General features: G+C 52.2%; 1 protein-coding gene across 10 annotated transcripts in view; it reads right to left on the minus strand.

The window, feature by feature from the left end:
* Positions 1-219: 219 nt before the first annotated feature.
* Positions 220-20,749, minus strand: part of DENND2B (DENN domain containing 2B) — a 154,008-nt gene continuing 133,478 nt past the window's right edge. For all 10 annotated transcript variants that reach the window (XM_044258777.1, XM_044258778.1, XM_044258779.1 and 7 more), the window contains 14 exons: positions 20,024-20,120; positions 19,383-19,427; positions 18,212-18,396; positions 16,653-16,762; positions 16,362-16,431; positions 13,502-13,579; positions 12,784-12,924; positions 8,981-9,129; positions 5,171-5,348; positions 4,872-4,913; positions 3,758-3,869; positions 2,754-2,993; positions 1,767-1,853; positions 220-977 (listed from right to left, as the gene is read on the minus strand). In XM_044258777.1, coding sequence (XP_044114712.1) covers positions 943-977; positions 1,767-1,853; positions 2,754-2,993; positions 3,758-3,869; positions 4,872-4,913; positions 5,171-5,348; positions 8,981-9,129; positions 12,784-12,924; positions 13,502-13,579; positions 16,362-16,431; positions 16,653-16,762; positions 18,212-18,396; positions 19,383-19,427; positions 20,024-20,120 — 1,569 coding nt within the window. In that variant the 3' untranslated portion in view covers positions 220-942. The remainder of the gene's footprint in view (positions 978-1,766; positions 1,854-2,753; positions 2,994-3,757; positions 3,870-4,871; positions 4,914-5,170; positions 5,349-8,980; positions 9,130-12,783; positions 12,925-13,501; positions 13,580-16,361; positions 16,432-16,652; positions 16,763-18,211; positions 18,397-19,382; positions 19,428-20,023; positions 20,121-20,749) is intronic.

Consider the following 20,749-nt stretch of genomic DNA (forward strand, 5'->3'; position numbering starts at 1 on the left):
AAGCTGAACAAAACAATGACAAGGTATCTTCTAGACCAGTCATAACAGTTCAAGCCAGAGAACTTGATTTCAGGGGAGGTAAGTGACTCACACTGAAGCTGAACTCTTAAGGAAGTGCTCAATTCCCTGCATGATGGTGTTTCATTCCTGACTGGCCTATCTGAGCCCATCCCCCAGGAGAGAGAACTATAGAAAATGAAGCCAAGGAACACGTAGGGCTCTGGGCCCAAACAACTGTACACTGTTTATTGAGAACACCCGTAGATGGTGGGAAGGAGGGATGCCCTGTACCGCATCGTGGCCACCACGGACTGGGAGCTGGGCCTGGAGAGCACTGGAACAGCCAGGGGTGGGGGGTGGGGCTTCCCGTGACTCACTGACCATCATCACAAAGGTGGGAGGAACAAGAGAGGGCCAGGCCCGAGAGTCTGGTACCACGCTGCAAATGGGGATTGATTGGCCTTTGCCTTTCAAAAACGGAGGGTTAGGGGAGGGGACTACTAGAAAAAAAATAGAATCTCTAAGATTAAAAAAAAAAAAAAAATAGTCCTCCTGTACATAACAAGACAGCATCTGCTCTCCAGGGCCCAAGACTGGCAGCAGGGGCCTCAGGCAGGCAGGCCTGGAGCCTCCAGGGGAAGATCAGTGGTTCGGCTGAGACAGTCAGCTGCACATAATTGGCCAGTCGCCAGCACCCAGCCCCTTGGGAATATACAAATATTTACCAGATTCTCTTTGCTTGTTACAAAAAGAGATAAGAAAGCTTACAGCAGATTATTTACAAACAGTATCCTGGGATATTGTGAAGGCAGAGGTGGGCTGGCTTGGAGGGTGGGGTCTGTGGGGGCAGAGTAGCCACAGCAGCCCAGAAGGTTCCAAGCTGGCCCCCTCCCCAGGCTCCAGGCTTGGCAAGGCACTGGGCTCCATTACTGGGAAAGGGGCTTAATTCTTCTTGTGGAGGAACTTCATTTTGTTGCCTGTGGGTCAGAGAGGGCAAGGGTTAGAAGGTTTCAGTATCAACTCTTTTTTAACAGCCTTAATCCTCTCAGTGGGAGATCTGGTTAGAAAGACTGGATTTTAGCTGAGACGGATCTGATCCCGGGCAGTGAAAATATGCTAGAGTTCTAATTAGGGCACTGGTATCAATCACTCTGTGGCTATGTGCAAGCTATTTAACTTCTTTGGCCCCAATTTCCCTTTAAACTGCGACATGCTATGAAGACAGTGGAGGTTTTCAGAGAAGGGCACTCTGGCACTGAGACTTTTGTAGACCCCTTTAGGCCTAGAGAAAAGCTCACTGCCCCCAGCATCCTCATATACACTCAGGAAGGAACACGCAGGAAAAGACCTGATTTATGTAAGGATCTCTGGTTTCTCCTGGTTCTGCAATTTAATGTGCTTAATAGGGGCGCCTTGGTGGCTCAGTGGGTTAAGCCTCTGCCTTCGGCTCAGGTCATGATCTCAGGGTCCTGGGATCGAGCCCTGCATTGGGCTCTCTGCTCAGCAGGGAGCCTGCTTCTTCTTCTCTCTGCCTACTTGTGATCTCTGTCTGTCAAATAAATAAATAAAATCTTAAAAAAAAAAAAATACTGTGCTTAATGCTCTTGGAGGACTGGGCTGAGAACCTCTTCCCCTGGGGATCTCTTACTCTTCTGTCTACAGCTCCAATATAAATACCCTCTGGTACTGGTTTAGAGTAGTTTGGGTCCAGATCCCCCAGCCCCAGCTTGCTGAACATCTATCTCATCAGTGACCATGCTACTTACCCAAACCTCGGAGAAACTTATTCATCCCACTCTGCTCAGTGTCTGGGAGTTCCTCTAAATACTGCTCCACTCGCTGCTCAAAGAGGCCTGGGGTAGAGGAAGAACAGGGAATAGAACCATCATTGCAGGAAGGGAAGGGAGGCCTTTTGGAGGGGACCATGGGCACAGAGAAACAAAGAATCTGCAATTACAATTTATGGGAGCATCTTACTAGAATTCAGACTGTCTCATCATCAGAACTGTAGTTAATAACATCTCACTGTGCTCACTTGCTGAAGCAAGAGGCCCTCAGCACCTTGCTTCCCAGCGCATGTGCCTGAGCTACACTCTGTAAGGCAAAGATGCCACTCCTTGTTTCAGAGCTGGTGCCTTCTCTAGGTCCTCTTAGAACACTCTACCATGTTGTTCCAAAAGGTTTGTTAGACTAAATGGACGGTATTAGTGAACAGAAGATGTAACTAACAACCCTGAGGTTAGAAAAAAAGATATTGATGAGATTAAATAAAACAAAACAAAACAAAAAAACACACAAAAAAGTCCTAGAGTGAGCTGAGCTGATATTAGACACAAGGTAACCTATTCTGAATGGAGGCTGCCACCAACCCCAAGAGCTAGCTCAATTTTCTTCATGGCTTCTCCAACCTCTGGTTCTTAGAACCCCCTAAATTGCTCAGTCTGGCCTTTTTCTCTGAGTGAGAAGGGCATCTGGGGAGGGGATGGGCAACCAATGGTACGCTGCTCTTGGGTGGAGGGAGACGCTACCAGCCACATGCAGCCTATGCACAGTCTCGTGAAGGCATTTACTGCAACAGGAAGAGAAGAAAGCTCTGTTGGTGGTTTCTAGCAGAAGAAAGGGATAGTAGGAGGCCTGGCCCAGCCAACAGCTAAGAGCTTCTGTCATGGTGCCCAGTTACTCTGGCCTGCTAGTAGCAGACAACTTATACAAGAGGGCCCATAGCCCCCAACCCCAATCTCTTCTGGCCTTACCCTTTGCCCGACACTTTCTTAGCTCCCGGTCTTGGATGAAGCCGGCAAACATCTGAGACTCCATAAAAACCTCAAGAAAACGACGGATGCTCTTGGAGGCCACAGACTTGCGGAAGGCCTCTCGCTGAAAGGCCCTCTCTCCCTTCTCGCTCTGAGTCAAGAAGAGGGAGTAGTGCCCGATAGTCTCCACAAAGAACCGGATAAACACCTCTGACACGAGCCCATTGAGGGTATTACATTCTGGAAGAGAAAAGACAAATCTTCAAGGTTCAGGCCAAGAACCAGTCATCTCCAACCTCCAACCCCAATCTCTACCTGGTATTGTCCCCCTCTCCCCAAGAGAATTTCCAGCCAGAACCACTTAGCGGTTTTTGAAACTTTATCTCTTATGCTCCTGGGCTTGTAACTAGCCTATGATCTAGAAGGTCAGAAACTGTGCTCTGCACATGCAAGTTGGCAAATATTCACTGTGCAAATGTGAGTGAAATCAGAGACCAGAGGATCACTTTCCCCATACTCCTTACCCTTGGTGGTTTTCCTGGGCTTCACAAGAAGAGGAAGTTCCCTCCATCTCCTGCAGGGGCTCAAGGCAAGGCCCCTGAGGGAGGAATAACTAGTTTCCTATCAGCAAGAAGAGTCTAGGCATTGCCATATGTCTTTGGGTTTTCTTTCTCAAACCTTCTGAAGTAGAGAAGAATTAGATGGAAGAGGGTAACTTTCTAGCCTGGGCCACCCCAGAAGTGCCCCCAATGTTATGTTTCTCAACTCCCCCTGACAAAACACCACAATCTTCTCTCCCTGCAGGCCCATTACTCCCTGAGCCCACTGGTAGTGGGGCTGGAGAATTCCAGGCTAGCCTGAGACCAAGGTCCTGTACCTGAAGCCCCATCAGTGAGACGGTTCTGGTATGTAGAAACAGGGTCCTGGTGCCATAAGGCCCGGATCCAGAGCAGAGGGAGTCCTGGGGCCAGAGCTGATTCTGCCCTGGGGCAAGCCTCACTCACCATCATCAGAGTCGCTGTCAGAGTCCTGGGAGATCAGTTCATTCTTCCTCTCTAGAGCCTGCTCCAGAGCCGCCTGTAACTTCCTCGGTAACAGCGTGTCCTCATCATCCATCTACAGGGGAAGGAAAACACACAGTCATCATAATCATAGACACTGAGCACTTACTATATGCCAGGCCCTGGCTAAAGAGCTTAAATATTTAATATTATTCATTCTTCCCCCAAATCCTAATACTATTATCAACCTCATTTTATAATGAGAAGCTGAGCAGAAAGAGAGGTTAGGAAACTCGTCCAAGGATTAAAAGATAAAAAGTGGTGGAGGCCATGGCATTCACTGCCCAGGAGCTCGGGGTTTCTTGCCCAGCACCCTGAGGAAGCTTCTCCAGCTCCTCTTTCTCTAGCTCCATGGTGGGAAGCAGAGCTGGCTCAGTGTAGGGAAACTATGGCCCAGCCTGTGGCTCAGGTATGAGGTTAGGCTGTCGTTCCTATCTCTGCATTCTTGTTCTATGTCTGTACCTTGATGCCTTGTATCCAGAAGTAGCAGCTGTCAGTGGTGTGTAACACACTCTACCTTCCCAGAGGGCACACCAGTGGGCTGTGCTCCTTAGTGGAAAGCCGGAAGAACTTCCATGACTAACAAAGGCTTTCTAAAGTTACAACAATGATTGTAAACCTTGAAATTCCATAGCATTCTGTGCATTATGTATCATGCCCCAGCAACATTTCAAGGCAGGTGGTGTCACCATGCCTGCTTTAGAGATGAGAACTCTGGCTCGGAGAAGTTGGGAGGCCTGCCTGAGATCGTGGGGCTCCAAGGTGGCAGAACCAGACCCCAAGTGTTCAGACTTCCAGGCCATGCTCTTCACATTCCCACACTCCCATCACACCGGATGATCCCAACCAGAAAGGCAGATCCTGCTGGGGTCAACACTTCCCCGATCAGTTTCTCCCCATCTTTGTCTAGTCTGTGAATATGGAGCCCAGAGAGCTCAGCAAATAGGCTGTAAGGGTTGAGCAATGTGTGTAACAGTGTCGGGTGCCCTGGGGCCTGCAGCAAACAGGCACCTACCCCAGGGCAGGCCATATTCTGTAGGGTCCTGCTCTTTTTTACCTGTCGGATGAATCGGTCGGATCCCAGATTCACCATCAGTGCCTAAAAGAAAGAATCATCAGTGGCAGTGATGCAGGGAATGAGCCCCTGCGATGCCCTCAGAGGCAGACAACAGGAATAACTCCAGGAAGGGACAGGAGCTGGGCAGAGAGGCCCAGAGGCCACAAGTGAGAAGATTCCAGTGGTCTTGGTCCCTTCCTTTCCCCCTCCACCCCTCCCTCCCTCCTGGGAGATTCTGTTCCTTGGGTCCCTTCATTCCTCCATCCCTCACCCAGCTGGTCCCCCAGACAATAGCCCACCTCCTCCACGGGCAGCTCCTTCAGTTTGGGGAGGGAGCTGGAGAGCAGGCCAACCAGGAAGGGTGTGGGACAGCAGACGATGTCAATCATGGAGGCCGGAAGGACAGGAATGAAGGTGTGCTGCCAGGAGAAGGGGTAGAGCAAGGCCACCACAGCATGGGAGCAGCTGGAGAGTGTACTGGTAGACAGACAGAGACAAAGCACCTGAGCCCAGGCCTAGCACCTTTGGGGAATGGGAGTTAGAACATCCTTTTATAGGTTAAGCTTCCCAGTGCAACAGAAGTGCTAATGGAGTTCAGGTCAGGATCTGACCCTGCAGACTGGTGAAGCCCCCACATTCCCACTGCTCAGGGCCTCAAGGACACTGGTACCAGTAATCTTCCTTCTTTGGGACTTGACCTAGGAACAGCCATGAAGATACACAGTAAAACTTAAACTCACAAACGACTCACATACATACCCGCAATGGCCACCCTAATGCACAGACAGGCCTAACTTGGTGGGGGAAGTAACAGCTCAAGCCAGGGAACAAGAAGGTAAGGGGAGCAAGAGTTGATCACATATTCGGAGTATGCAAGAGCTGGAAGGCCGACAGAGGTAGTCTTACCAGGTTTACCTTTTATAGCTGGGCTCACAGATACGAAGGGTCAGTTTCATAAGTGGCCAACCCAGGACACAACCAACTGTCCTGTCTCCCAGTCCCGTGTCACTTGACTACTCTGCCGCCTATCCAACCCTTCCTCTCTGTAATCGCAAAAAGTGGTCTGACTGAGGACCACTGACTGAGGTGAGGAGCCCGGCACCACTCCTACCAAGCTGGGAAAAGGCACCCCCACCCATCTTTCCTCGCAGGCTCCAAAAAATAGTCTACAGTCTCAGTGGGGTCATTCCTCCCTCCGCCTAGAGGGGGCTCCAGGCGTCTAGACCTAGCAGCACTCCAGGACCAGCTATCTGAGCAGAATGGCCAATGCAAGAAGGAAGGAAGACCTCCAGGGTGCTAGCCAGTGGGAACAGAAGTGAGTGTACATGCCCCATGTGTGTTGAGGGCTGGTGTGGGGCACTAGTAGCACAGGAGACACACCTGGCTTGAACAACACATCTACTGGGAAGAGAATCAAAGGCCCTCCCCTAGGGACCATATTGTAGATGGGGAGTCAAAGGCCACAGTCAAGTTCAGTTTTAAGCTTGACTTTCCCACTCTGACCCTCTGCCTCTATTGGTCCCACCTATTAGCCACAATAGACTCTACAGGATCACCTCCAGCAGGAATTCGCCCCCTTTCCTGAATAATGCCCCCTCAGTTAGAGAACATGGTTCCAACCCATGACAGAAACAAACCCCCTTTTCTTGAAGGACCTGTGGATGTTCACAAGTGTTTCGTCAGCCAGTGCCTTGCTTGGCTGTCCTGTCACCCTAGAGATGCCTAAAATAGTGCTGGGTCTTGAGGCAGAGACACAGGTATCCTGGCTCTGACAGCCCTTCCCCTGGGGACAGCGGTTCCCCACACCTCAAGGAGAGCCATCTGGAAAAGATCTAGGAAAGGGCTGTCTCAGGGTGAGGGACACACTGATCTCCACCTTCCTTCCCCTCCAATGCGCCTGGCTCTTTGGAGACAGAAGGTTTTGTACAGCCCCCGGGGCTGATCACTGCAGAACCTGTACACATACACGGTGCACACCTCCATATACTCAGACATCAAAACTAGACCTGGAGGCACAAAGGATTTGTGGACAACCTAAAATGTAAGCAACAGGACATGAGATGGCTGGACTCACTGAGCCCTGACCCAGTCCAGGCCTGGTGCCATCACTGGATTGCCTACCCTGCCCCTCTCTAGTCACAGGCAGACATGAGGAGGGTGGGTATCTTTTCTTAGACCCAAGAGTGGCAGAACTTGAATGCTGAGCCCGGCAAAGAACAGTATTTTCCTTCCAGAATGGTGCAGGAATGTGCTCAGAGGCAGGAGCAGCCAAAGGAAACAATAGCTGCATTCAGGGCCCTAGTGGAGCTGGGCTATGGGTGGGGGCGGCAAAGAGGAAGCCCCGAGTGAGGGAATGGAACCTTCACAAAAAAGGAACCTCGGGTCCAGGCTTTGGTAGGGACACCACGGTCTGGCCAGGCTCTCTTGATGAGGAAGAGTGAACATGGGTTGCAGGGAGGCAGCAGACAAAGGCTCCACGGGGCCGCTGTCCTTGGCTTTTTCCAGCTGCCAGGCTGAGCCCCTTCTTGACAGACCACAAGACACACAACTGTGAAACACTGAGGCTGGGGTGGAAAGCGAGGGACCGTTTTCGTTTCTAAAGCAGGCCTTCTCTGGAAAAGTCAGCAGCCCTGGCATTTCTTCCTTTTCCTTCTCCTGGACCAAGGGTGGGCCTGGCATCCTGCCCCAGTACCCCGAGATGGCATTCTGGAGTCCCTTTCTCCTGCTCCCCTCAGCAGCCCCTCACACAGACAGAAAGGAAGACCCCAGGAAGCCTGGCCCTACTGATGACCACCCCAAAAGAGGATTTTTCTTTTCTGCCCCTCCTATCAGCACCTGGCATATGGTGTGGCATAGAGCAGGTGGGTTAATAAATGGCCAAATGACTGAATTAACTCCACCATTCTCAAGAAACCTCTTCTTCCTGTGATGGATTCTTTGACCAAAAAAAATACACAACGTGTTGCCAAGATCTCATCCTCTACTTTCCTGTCCACTCCCCACATACATTCTATGCCATGGTTTAAGTATTTGTGCCCTCCAAAATTCCTGTGTGGAAATCTTAAACCCCAAATATGAGGTCAGGGACCTTTGGGAGGTGCTTAGGTCATGATGGTGGGGCCCTCATGAATGGGATTCATGTGCTTATAAAACAGACCAACAGAGCTCCCTGGCTCCTTCTACCACAATGAGAAGGCTCTGGCTATGAGCCTGGAAGCAGGCCCTTACCAGAACATATCCACGCTGGCACCCTGAGCTTGGATGTCCACCCTTTGGAGCTGTGAGAAATACACTTCGATTGTTTACAAGCCACCCGGTCTGGTGTTTTGTTATAGCAGCCTGAGGAGACTGAGACGCTCTCTTATGGATCTTGACTGCCTAGAAGAGCTCAACTCTTTTCATAATGCCTCATGTTCTGTGACCCTTCTACCACCCCCTCCCATAGCCACAGCCAGATCTTGGCATCTGAAACTCCTCTGCCTCTAAAATCATAAATGCCAACATATCAGACCAAGACCCAGGATCCACCCAGCTCTTTTCCTATTCCTTCTAAACAAGCTCCCCTGCCTCATGGGCACCTCCTCTCCCTGGACATCTTTTCCCTCTCCTAGTCTGACTGGCCAACCTTCCTGCAACCACTCTCCTCCCTGGCACCCTCAATACCTCCCCTTGACCATCTCCACAAATCCCCAGGTGCCTTCTCCAGATGATGCCCTAACCGGCTCCTCGCTGGGGGGCTCAGCGCTCCTCCAAACCCTAGTCAGCGCTCTTGCCCCTTCCTCAAGTGGCTCTGCCTAAGAGCTTATCACTTTCCTCCAACCCCACATACCACAGAGACAACCCTGCCTCCTCCTTCACAGGAAGTCCTACCATCAGCCAGAAATCTCCTTACTCTACCTGTCTCCATATCCATGTGTTTGCATCTGCACCCTCTTGGCTGGGCCAAAGAACAAATGTCCCCACCTCTTCCCTCAGGCTAAGTCCTCCCTTGGGTTCTCTATCCTGCCACACCAACACCACAGCGGCTGGCACATAGTAGAGCTCATAAGTACAAGTCAGATCAGCGGACGTGCCCTCTCCCTTCTTCACCTTGTCCTGCTGGGCCTTACCTGAGCTTATCTGCCACAAAAATGACTCGGCGCTCCAGCAGCAGCGAGGCGAAGATTCGGATGAGCTGGCGCACGCTGAGGCAGGTGAAGAGGCACTCGAAGTCCACGTGTTCCAGCCGGGAATCCATGGGCCGCCGCAGCTCTAACACCTGCAGGACAGCAAGGGGGAAAGTGGGTCAAGGCAGGCGAGGTAGGTGTACCTCCCAGGTCCTACACAAAGTGAAGGGCAGTGTGTTTCTCTCTCTTCTTTTTCCAGGTTTCTAATCTACCCCACTGTACAGTAAGACCCAGTCTCCGTCTCCTCTCAGACCACAGCTCTGTTCCCACAGTACTCAGACACTTAGCCTGTGGCAAGAGGGATAACTGGAATGTGGAGGAGGCTCCGGGGGGAAGCAGTTGATGAGCTATCCATCAGGCTCACAGGAAAAGGAGAGGTGGCTGCTCTTATAGATAAGGAGAATGAGGAAACCACACAGCTCTATCTGTGGGGTACTCCCTGCGCCCAGGTCCATCCCCCCAGTAGAGGTCTTGGCGCCCATGCTGACCAGATTCCATTGCTGCTCCCCCGGCCATAGGAAGAGCAGCATCTCCATATCCCTTGACTGCCATTTCTCAGAAGGCAATGCTAGTGTCCTTGTCACCATGTCCTCTCCCTCTTCCTTCCAGAGGTCCCGTTTTTGCTACTCTTCTGGCCTCTATCTCCATGAGCCATCTAATCTCTGTGCCAGGGACAAGGAAAACACAAGGAAAGGGCTGGCTACTCCACCACCGTGCCAGGAAGCAGGACTTTATCGGGGCCAGACCTAGCCATCCGCCCTCCAGGGGGTGCAAGGCCACTCCCAAGGTTGGTGCTATGGCACAAAAAGTCACTTCCCTGGAAGTGGTCCTGAGCGTGAAGGGTAGCAACTGACCCTAGCAGTGAGAGCAGGAGGAACTGCTGGAGCTCAGGCCAGGCCAAAGCAGCTGCCATAGGGGCCTGCTTCGTGTTCTCCTTGATCTCTCAGTGCCTGTGGGCAGTAAGGGTGTCTAGGCCTCCTGCTAAGCAGGGTGAGAAATGGGTTCCCTCATAGAGCCCAGGGCGTCAGAGCTCTTTTCCAGGGGCTTTCGCCCCTATCATTTCATTTATTCCTCAGGGTCTAAGCAAGGGAAGTTCAAACTCCTAGCTCAATATTCATTCCTCTGGCTCCCAGAGAAGCAGCAAAATGGGTACAAGGTGCCCCCGCAATCAGCGGATACTACCTTTCCCACCACCGGTGACCTCCTAGAAGGCCCAGTGATGAGCACAATGCCACACTCACCCAAAATGCTCCTGGAATGTGGCCTGAGGGAAACCCACACCACGGGGACACAAGAGGCCTCTGTATGAGCCCCTGTCCTAGCCCCAAGAAGTTACAGTGAGGCTCCCCCACATCCCTCCACCCCCAAGAGCCTACACACAGTCCAACAGGCCTGGCTCTGTAGCATAGCGCCATGCTCCTACTACCCCTGGGGTCCTGGCTCCCTCCAGGGTCTGATAATTCCCGGAAGCATCCTATAGGACCTCTTCTCATGCATCCCTGCCCTCAAGGATCACAGTCCAGTGGGGCTGACTGAGTCTAAACAACCACAGCTGTGACACTGGTGCCAAGATGGAGGAAGCCATGATTTGTGTCTTCATGGCGGCAGCGGCGGGCGGGGGGGCGGGTGGTGGTTAGAGCACAAGATACTTCATTTGGGCTGTCCAAGGAGAGAAGGGAAGAGTGTTCAAGGCAAAACGAAGACAGTAAGCAATTCAAGTTAGAGTGATGAGAAGTGAGGCTGGTGAGGGCGAGGGCATCTCAAGCTGCTGGGCTCTCAGGGCAGGGCCAGCCATCAGCCTGCGCCAGTCCTCTCAAGAAGCCTAAAGTCCCTCCAGAGGAGGGTGGGAGAAAAGAGGCTGAAGGCCCTGAAATGGCCTTCGCGCCACTCCCAGCACATCCCGTGTTTCTTTAGTCAGACCCTCTCCTGCTCTCTGCAACAACAGTCATTTCTTCTTCCCTCTCCTGAAGCCCAGCATCTACTTCTCACTCAGAGGATGACCTTCTCTTCCATTTTGAGAAAACCAAAGCCATCAGGTAGAAGCCAGAACCTACCAGCCATGGCCCTTCCCTGCCATCACACAAGGAAGTGCCCGTCTCTCCCAAATGAAGCCAGTCCCTCCCTGGATCCCACAGCCCCGCCACCTCCTGGGCCACAGTCTGACTGTTCCCTCCCTCTCCTGACTATCTGCTTTCACCTCTGCCTCCACTGGGGCCATTCCCACCTGCCTCCAGATGGCCATCTCCAGCAAACTCCCCCTTTCAATCACTGCCCCCTTCCCTAGTCCTCTTCACAACCGAGCCTCTTGAAGAGAAGTCTATACAAGCTATTTCCACTTTCTCATCCCTCTTCACTTCTCAACTCACTCCACTCAGGTATCTGGGCCCCTCCATCCCTGCTCCCCCAAGATCTAGTCTTGTCAAGGCAGCTGGCCATTCCCCATCCTGACCTCAGCCTCCTGTCTTTTCCCTCCTGGGGGTTGCTCCTCCCCTTCTACAGGATCCCCAGATGTTGGGAGTTCCCCAAGTCCGAGGAGGACCAAGCCCAGGCTCTCTTCTCTTCCTTATCTATCCTTTCTGCTATGAAACATCTTATCTTGGGTGCCACACAGGTATCTTTAATGTAACATGTACAAAATCCACCTTCCCACTTCCTCCTCAGAGTCTACTCCCTCCATAGGCAGCAGGCCGGCAGCTACCCTGTCACTCGAGCCAAAAGGCTGGAATTAGCCTTAAAATCTCCTTAATACTTACTCCATATTTCCACTCAACACAAAGTGCTCTGATCCTCATTCTAAAATGTGTCTCTAATCCACCTACTTCTCACCTTTTCTACCACACCTTAATCCAAGCTACTATCATCTCCTGTCTGCACTTCTGTACAGGAGCCTAGCCGGTCTCCTGCCTTCACTCCAATCCATGATCTCCAGAGCAGCCACAGTGAGCTTTTAAAAATATATCTCAGATCTTATAACCCTGCTTAGATAAACTCTAAAATCCTTAACTCAGCCTAGCAGGCACACTGTGATGTGGCCCTCGCTGCCCATCCTGCCCTGCTCACACCCTTTTAACCATCTTGGCCTTTTATCAGTTCCTTGTCACTCTTCCAACTAATGCCTTTGCAGGAGCTGTTCCTTCTCCACCTGGAATAACCTTCTCCCATCCACACCCTTCTCTTTCAGTCTCCCTCCCCCACTTCATTTAGCTGACTTTACTAATCTTAGTCACTTCCTCAGAGGGGGCCTTCCCGGGCCCCCTAAAGCAGATTTTAGGTCACCCGTCAAATACTCTCACTCCCATGCTCACACTTGGCACTTATAAAGTTCAGGAATTATCTACTTAAAAGCAGACACATGTATTTAATATTGGTCTCTCTCATGAGATGATGAACTCCACAGGGACAGAGCTGTGGCCCACTTCAACCTCATGGCTGCTCCAAGGTCTGGCGCCATCCCTGACTGTGAGAGAGCACTGTCGGTAAATAGTTGATGAATGAATAAAAGGTGGGCAGGTGGAATGCAGTCAAGTCCAAGCAGGTCAGGGAAGGCCCCCTAGGAGCTGTGGGGAGTTAGGCCCCATTGACAGTTCTGTCCTTCACTTTTCCAGTCCTGACTGATTAGCTATACACACATGGTGAGAGAGGAAGGGGCCGTGCTCTGGCCCTCCCAGGGACTGCAGCCTTGGCCAGGCAGGCCGTCTTCCAGCCCCCATCCACAGTCTGAGAGAAGAGGCAGCAGAAATCCCTACCTCATTGCCAGCACCTGGAAGAAACGTCTTCACTTTGATGGTCTTCCCCGGGGCAGGGAAGGGCGACTCCATGAGACTTCTCATGAAGGGATAGACCAAGGCGGCAGAGATCCCACGCCGGCGCTCCACCTCATCTAAGACCTGTGCCCACCGCCAGCAGCCGGAAGAGGAAGGGTGTCAGGCGCTGCCCTTCCCTACCTCCTGGGCAGAGAAGAGGGCAGCCTGGCATCTGACCAGCTGGGGCCAAAAGCTAGGGGACAGGAGGGCTATCTCGCCAGCAGCTTTACACTCTAGCCTTCCTGCTTCCCTTGGCACTCAATGACTGTTCTGCTCACTAACTTGTCCTTGCCCCACACCCAGGAGGTGGGTAAATGAAACACCACTCTCGAGTCGGGTCCCTGGGCACCTGGTTTCCCCAAGGGGAGTCTCTCTCCCAAAGGATTCTGGCTCTACCCAGGGCTCAGAGTGGACTGTGACACTGGCAGACCACGCTGGCACAGGAGCTGGGGAGATGCCAGCTGGCCAGATGGGGAGCCAGGCTTGGGAAGAGGAAGGAGTCCACGAGCTCCCTGTGCTTGCTCTTGCATTCTCTTGCTCACACCCGCCTGCTCGCTCGCTCGCACACACAGGTGGTTTTCTCATCTGAGCTGGCCACAGATATTCCTGTGGGAGCTGTCAGCTGGGGAAAGGGGAGGGAAGTAAGCCACAGCCCTCTTACCTTGGAAAACAAGCCGAAGCAGCCAAGGCGGCTGATGACACAGTATACCTCTGGCAACCGAGGCCCTTTCCCACTCGGCTGGGTCGGGATGAGGCGGAGGAGAGACAGACAGATACAGAGAAGCCACAATTACTACATCTGGCTCCTTTCCCTGGGGAACGGAGGACTAAGGACTGATCTTCTAGTGGATGATAGCAAGCCTCTTCTAACCGCTACTCAACCAAGCCCCCAGAGGAAAGGCTGACACCCTCCAGGGGAAGGCTCTAGCTTCCACTGGGTCTTCCAGCCCAAGGTTCCAGACTCCTGCTGAGCTCCTCCCAGGAGGATGCTGACAGAGGCTGGTGAAGAAGGAAGCAGCCCGGCAGAAGCTATAGGGTGATTTGTGGATTTACGAGGTGAAGGCTGGGAATCCAGAGGACGCAGTGGTCATGAGAGGAACCTGAGTACATTCCTCGGAGCAAGCCACGGAGTCCCCCATCCCTCACAGGGAACATTCTGTAAAACAGCCCCATTCTAGGTTCTCCTTACCTCCCTTCCTTAATCCACCCTATTATAGTAAGACAAACTGAACATGGATAAAAGCCGCAAACTATTGGTTGAAAGCCTACCATATCTGAGGCCCAGGCTTAGTACTCTAAAACTACCACCTGCGTTTTGTAGAATGAGTCAACTGAGTCACAAAGAGAGTGAGCCATTGCCAAGGGCATGCATCTAAAAGTCATAGATCCAGGAGTCTGTTTTGGCCTCAGATTTACTGTCTCACCTCTAACGCATGCTGCTTTCTGACCCGACGGAAGGGAAAGGGACACAAAGACACAGAACAGAGGTATGCTAGGAGAGGAGAACAAAGAAAAAGGGGGATTGGCAAAGTGAATGGCTGGAGGAAACGTGCACTAAGAGCGCCCCAGGCCTGGAGCCCCCAAATGTGGGTTGGGGTGAGGCCACAGGAGTCTACTTCTCCAGCCAGGGGCTGGCAGGGCTCTGTGGCTGTGGCTGTCTCTGGCTCCGAGGCCTGAGTGCCTGGCAAGGCCAAGTAGGGAGGGAGCAGAGCAGCAGGTGCTGGCCCCTCACGCAGGCCGCTAAGCAAATGCAGATGGGTCTATTTCAGTTTCCAAACCTGCTGGCCACACGTCACAGATCTAAAGAGAAGGCAGAATCTGTTTTTGTCCATATTAGGCCTGAAACTCACTCCTCACTCTTTCCTTCTCCCCCGCCTCTCCTAAAGCCCCAAGTGATTAAATCAAGTATGTGGGATTTGGGTTAGAATCATTGTGTCCAATCTGCAGGAATGCCGAGCTAGTGCCAGCCCCCTTGGCAGGGACCCAGCCCAGGCCCTCTCTGAGCACGAGCACGCCAGGACAAACATGCTCTTCCCTGGGGGCGGCAGGCCCGCTGCAAAGGAGCAGCTCTGCTCCATCACTATTCCTGCAAAAGCAGTCCTTGGAATGCTCCTTTCTGGGCACAGGTGAACCTGTGGCATGCTGGCCTCTGCCTGGCTCCCCACCTGGCATTTGCATTGCCCCACATCCCCTAAGCCCTGCTCACCGGGCAGTCAGTATCCAAATATCCCTTCTCCCAGACTACCCTCTGGGGCGATCCAAGAGTATCAGACTTGGTGTTAAAGAACTTGGAGTCAACCCCGGCTTGTGTTTCACTGGCTGTGTGATCCTGGGCAGTTATTTCCCCCAAGTCTTAATTTCTTAATCTACAGAAACTGACATAGTACTACTTCATGAACTACTATAAGGATTAAAGAAGATGACATACTTAAAGCGTCTAGCCTGGAACATAATAGGTCCTAAATAATAGCCTATTCCCTTTGTCTTCCCTTCTACATTCAAAGGCTGACCTCCTCTATTAAACTATCTCAATTTTCTTGAGGATTGGATTGAATTCAAGTCTAACTCCTCTTTAGGTGCCCTTAACATGTTGCCTGACCCTCAGTGGGAGTATGGGACGTGTTTCAGAATGAATGAATAAATGAATTGATGAATGGCCCAAAATCCTTTGTCTGGGGTCCCTGCTATACATGGCCCTTGCCTAGGAACCTTCTCATCTACCCCTAGACTGGCTAGGTATCTAGTGAGTCCTTGTCCCACTAAGGCATGGGAGTCCTGAAACACTGCTGACACCCCAAACCAATAACATCCCTAGTGAATTCCAGAGGAAAGTGCAACAGGAGTCTCTCTTTACCTTACCTCAAGATACTACTACTACTTCCCAGGGCTGGGGACCTGAGGACCTGGGGACCTGGGGATCCCTACTTCCTAGGACTAATGGGAAGGGAGATGGGGACAGGCTTCTTTCTATATAACATGGCTTATACTTTCAAAACCCTCCCTTTCACCTGTTCAAGGCTCCTCTCCCAGAATCCCACAGAAGGTACTGCTCTGTCCCTCCTCAGCCTCCAGCACTAGCAGACCATGGACAGGATGCCTCCTCACTCAGCTGGCCAGGTATGGGCCAGGTATGCTGCTGGGTTGATATGATCCTGCAATCTGGCTTCAGTAGCCAGGGCCCTAGAGCCCGAGGGAAATGAATGAGAAGGAAAAGTGTAGGAAAGTTGAAAACATAGGACATCTCAGTAGAAGGTGATCCACTCTCTCCTCGTAGTGCAGTTTATCTTAGATTGGAAGGGTCACTCCGAGTCCTGCCATCCCAGGAGTGCCTCATCAGTGTGCCTATATGCACATGTTGTCTGTGTTGGGGATGGCCTCAAGGAGCATACAAGGAAGCAGAATGCAGAATCTCACACAAACTAGAGTTGAAGAAGGTGCATGTGCGTGTGTACATGCACACGCACGCACACATACATACACACTGTGGCCCAGTCCCCCAAGGACCACATGGCCCTACTCACCAGTAAGCGCCTGCAGTAGCCAAAGCGTCTGCTGCCATCTTCCCCAGTCAGCATGAAAGAGAAAGTCTCACTGGAACGGGGAGGGGTCTGGCATCAGGGAAGGATCAGAGGACCCAGGAAACAGCACCCAAGAAGAGGGAATGCCCTCCCAGGGAGGAGGAGAAGGGCTAGGTTGCTGTAAAAGTGGAGGCTGGGACTCGGGTGTGTCCCACGCAGTTGCCCCTGCTGTGGGAGGCAAGGAGGCTGTGTCCCCTTCCTGCCTCACCTCAGCCAGACCAGGCCATGCCTCACCTACTGTACTCAGACACAGGAAGCCAGTCCTTGGCATCAGGGAAGCAAAACTGGGGAATGGCCTTGAGCCTCTCCTCTGCCTCCCGCATCTGCTTGGTGGGTCGGTCCAGCTGCAGGGAGAGGAATATGGGGAGAGATAGACAAGAGAAGACATGGAACCTTGGTTGGTAGGGGAGGGGAGCTGAGAAGCATCTTCTGTCCTGAGAGCTCTAGATGGCATCCTACCAACTGGCATGCTCCTCAGCAATCCTGTCCCCATTCCCGATTCCTACAGAGAGGTCTGGGGAGAGCTGAGTCATCATCTATTCATTCAGTATGTGCCAAGTGAGCCCTTTTTCTATGTGGCCCCTGGCCCTGTGTCACATGCTAGGGCTACTGATGGAGAACAAAGTGGACAAGGTCCCCGTCCCTGCACATTCTGGTCAGGAGAGTGAGCAATCGACAACAAAATCTCCAAAGGAGATCTTGCCACAAAAGAAATAAATAGGGTGCTGTGACAGAGGGAACTGGGCAGGGGGAGGGATACTTTAGGTATCTGGAAAGATCTCCTGGAAGAGGTACTATCTGGGCAGAGAATGAGGAATGAAAAAGAGCCAGCAGCAATGTGCAGAGCTAAAGAAAGAACATTCCGGGCAAAGGCAAAGAGCAAGGAGGCCAGGCTGGCTGGCTGGCTGGCTGGTGATGGGCAGGGAAGGTGTGGTGAGAGGGAATGCAGGTGGGGGGATGGGGAGTGACAGCTAACAGGGTACAGAGTTTCCATTTAGGGTGATAAAAATATGTTCCAGGGGCACTTTGGTGGCTCAGTCAGGTAAGCGTCCAACTCTTGGTTTTGGCTCAGGTCATCATCTCGTGTTGTGAGATTAAGCCCCGTGCCAGGCTCCACGCTGGGCATAGAGTCTGCTTCAGATTCTCTCTCTCTACCTTCCAAACTGCTCCTCCCCCTAGTTGCTTGCACTCTCTCTCTCTAAAATAAAATCTTTAAAAAAAAATGTTCTAATATTCACTTTACAACTCTGAATATACTAAAAGTCACTAAATTGTATACAGAGAAAGAGCACGAGCTGGCAGAAGGAGAAGCAGACTCCCCACCAAGCAGGGAGCCCAATACGGGGCTCAATCCCAGGACCCTGGGATCATGACCTGAGCTGAAGGCAGCCACTTAAACGATTGAGCCACCCAGGGGTCCTGAATTGTATACTTTAAATAGCTGAATTATATAGTATGTGAATTAAGTCTCAATAAAGTAGTTTAAAAAAGAGAAATAAAGTAGAAGCACCTGGGGGCCCTTCCAGAGGCCCCTTGCCATCCTTATAACCAATTTGGGTTTTATTCTAAGCATACTAAGAGGTGTTCTCTGTGCCCTCACCCTCTGAACAAGTACTGGCCCAAACCCACGGCTCAGAACGCCTCTCTTCCCAGGAGCTGGCAGGCACCAGGCTCGGGGCTGTCACTGTGAGGTAAGTGGCGATGGCAGGAATAGGATCTCTCTTGCCCTAGAGATAGCCCAGGCAGACAGAAGGTGCCAGAGGAGGGGCGGGATGGGGGAGAGATGGCCTCACCTTGGGAAACTGGTAGGAGACTTCAGGGAGGTAGGTATTTCGAGATGGCTTCTTCTTGAGGGACACCACCACAAAGTACTCGAAAAGCTCCCGCTCCTGCCACTCAAGCAGTTCCAGCTCCAGAGTCCGATAGCTGGGTGCACGTTTCAGCATTGACTGGATGTGGACCAGGCGCTGCGTGTGGGCTGGGGGCAGGTTGTATGTCAGGGGACAGGCAGACTGGACCCTCACAGACCCCACATCAGCCCCCCCGCAACCCCAGTCTCGGGCTTTGCCTCTGTGGACCACCTGTAAGTGCAGAAGCCTGGTCTGACCACCTCTTGCAGCTGGGTCTGGGGCTGAAGTGGCAGGAGCAAAGCGTCTACGCCTATGCAGAGGCCCTGCCCTGCCATGGGGAGCTGCTGTGCTAGGCCTTCTGGGCCTTCTGGAGGCTGGGCTAGGGCTGACAAGACTGCCTAAGCCAGGCAAAACCCAGGCACCCACCTACGCCTGCCTCGTACCAACAGGAGAAGATAGGAACTACCATGAAGGCTTCATCCTGGGCCCCCCTCAGAGTCCTTGGACTTGGATTTTTTGTCCCTGTCCCTACCCCTGGGAGAACCAGTAGAGGATGGAAGAAGGGAGCTAGCTCCCATAGACTTTAACCCTCCAGGAAAGTCTAGATAGGTTTCCCAGGAGAGAAAAAATAGAGATTCATCCAGGGCTGCTGGAACGGGAAGTTCCCAGAACCTTTTCAGGGAGGTGTCAGTCCTCTCTGTGGATATGGAGGATTAGTAGTCTCAATGCCTCTAGAGGACCAGTTTCCTCAGATGGGCACAATTCTTAAAGCCAGAAGAGGTACTTGTAATCTTCTAAACCCACTTCTGACCCTCCAGATTCGCAGCATTTACCAGGCAAATCAACACCCAATTCTCACGGACAATACCTTGGGGAAGTCCAGGTGAAGGCGGCTGTCTGAGTTCAACCGTCACAGGGCTGCCTTGCACACAGTAGGCACACAATAGGCACACCGTAGGAGGGGACTTCCCTGGAGCTCTTTGCTCTGTCGGCTGCTATCCTGCCTGCCTGTGGCCCTTCCAAAGCAGGCCAACTGGGGACGTGGGAACTATATGTGCGGGGGGCAGGGGGGGTGACTCTACAGCCAGGGCTGGAAAGGGGTTCCAGGCCTCACCTTTGAACCTGTCGTCAGAGTCGCTCTCGCTCTCACTATTCTCATCTGTAAAAGTAACAGCAGGAGTGCACACTTGCTGAGCCACTGCTCCACAGCCAATGTTTCCTGGGCCCCCCTCCCAGATCTTCTCACAAGGGATGAATCCTACCTCTTCTGGGCCTCTTAGGCCCAGGGTCCCTCTGAGCTCAAACCACAGGTGCTAATTGCTATACAAACCCCTCTCCATCCAGTCCTGATCTGGGGGAAGCTACTGAAGGCCTGAGCTGGAGGCAGAGACAGCAGAGAGGCCTACAGGCGTGGATCACAGGGACTACCTCCAGGACGCCAAGATTTGAAATGGGAAACAGACCACAGTGCTCAGTAAGTCTGGCCTTTCCTTTTGGCAGAACCAGAATCCCACATCCACCTCCCTCATCAGGGCCTCACAGCCCAGTGCCTGAACTAACCCAACCCATGGCTTCCTTCCTTGTTTGGCCCTCCCTTTCTATGTGCCGTTTCTTGGGGGGACTCTACCCTCCTAGAAGGCAGGAGGATCCTGGGATTGGCCCACAGAAGGTTAAATCGAGGCTAGTATGCATCTCTCCCTGTTCCTACTGCCCAAGGGCCCCCAATACCTGAACCACTCAGACATCAAGGCCTACCTCTCAGTGATGCTGTCTCAATGCTGGACATAGACAGTTTTTTTAACCTCTTCTTTCCCCTCTTGGCATTGTAGATGGAGTTAATTCTTTGGACAAGCTGGGTGAGAAAAGCAGGGAAAGTGAGATAACCCTAACACCAGCTGGCCCTATTTCTAAGAAGGCTGATTAGTAGCCCATTTGTTCCCTCAAGGTGCATGCTTTCTGCCCTCCCCACACTGGGGCCCAGTTCTGGTCTCCCTGCTGCACTGACCCCAAGTGCAGACTGGCCAGTAGCTCTCCTCTCCCTCATCCCCTAAGTGGTCTCCTGCTCCTACACAAAAATGTTAAACTTAGCTCCCCAGAGGAAGGAACTGTGATCAAACTACACAGGATGGGAGCTTCTGGGTCCCTAGAGTCACTGAACCAACGGAGACAAAAGAGCTCTTCAGACGTAATAACAGGAACAAGGACTGGAGCCTTTCCCTCTAGGCTATAACCTGGGGCCACGACAGGAAGGAGCTAATTCCCAATATACCCAAGCATTGTTTGCAGGCTAAAAATACCATTTGGCTAAATCCTGCTGCTTTGGGCTGGGGATTTGGGTCTGACTGCCTGTGTATGCAACTCATTGCTGAAAACTCTCAATTCTGAGAGTCGGAGAAAGACTCAAGTTTGAGTCTTAGGCCCTTCAAAGCCTGGAAGCGTTTATGTATACACAGAGATCTCCAAGTGCACACTCCACCAGCG

This window comes from Neovison vison, chromosome 7 (assembly GCF_020171115.1).
Source record: "Neovison vison isolate M4711 chromosome 7, ASM_NN_V1, whole genome shotgun sequence".
NCBI lineage: Eukaryota > Metazoa > Chordata > Mammalia > Carnivora > Mustelidae > Neogale > Neogale vison.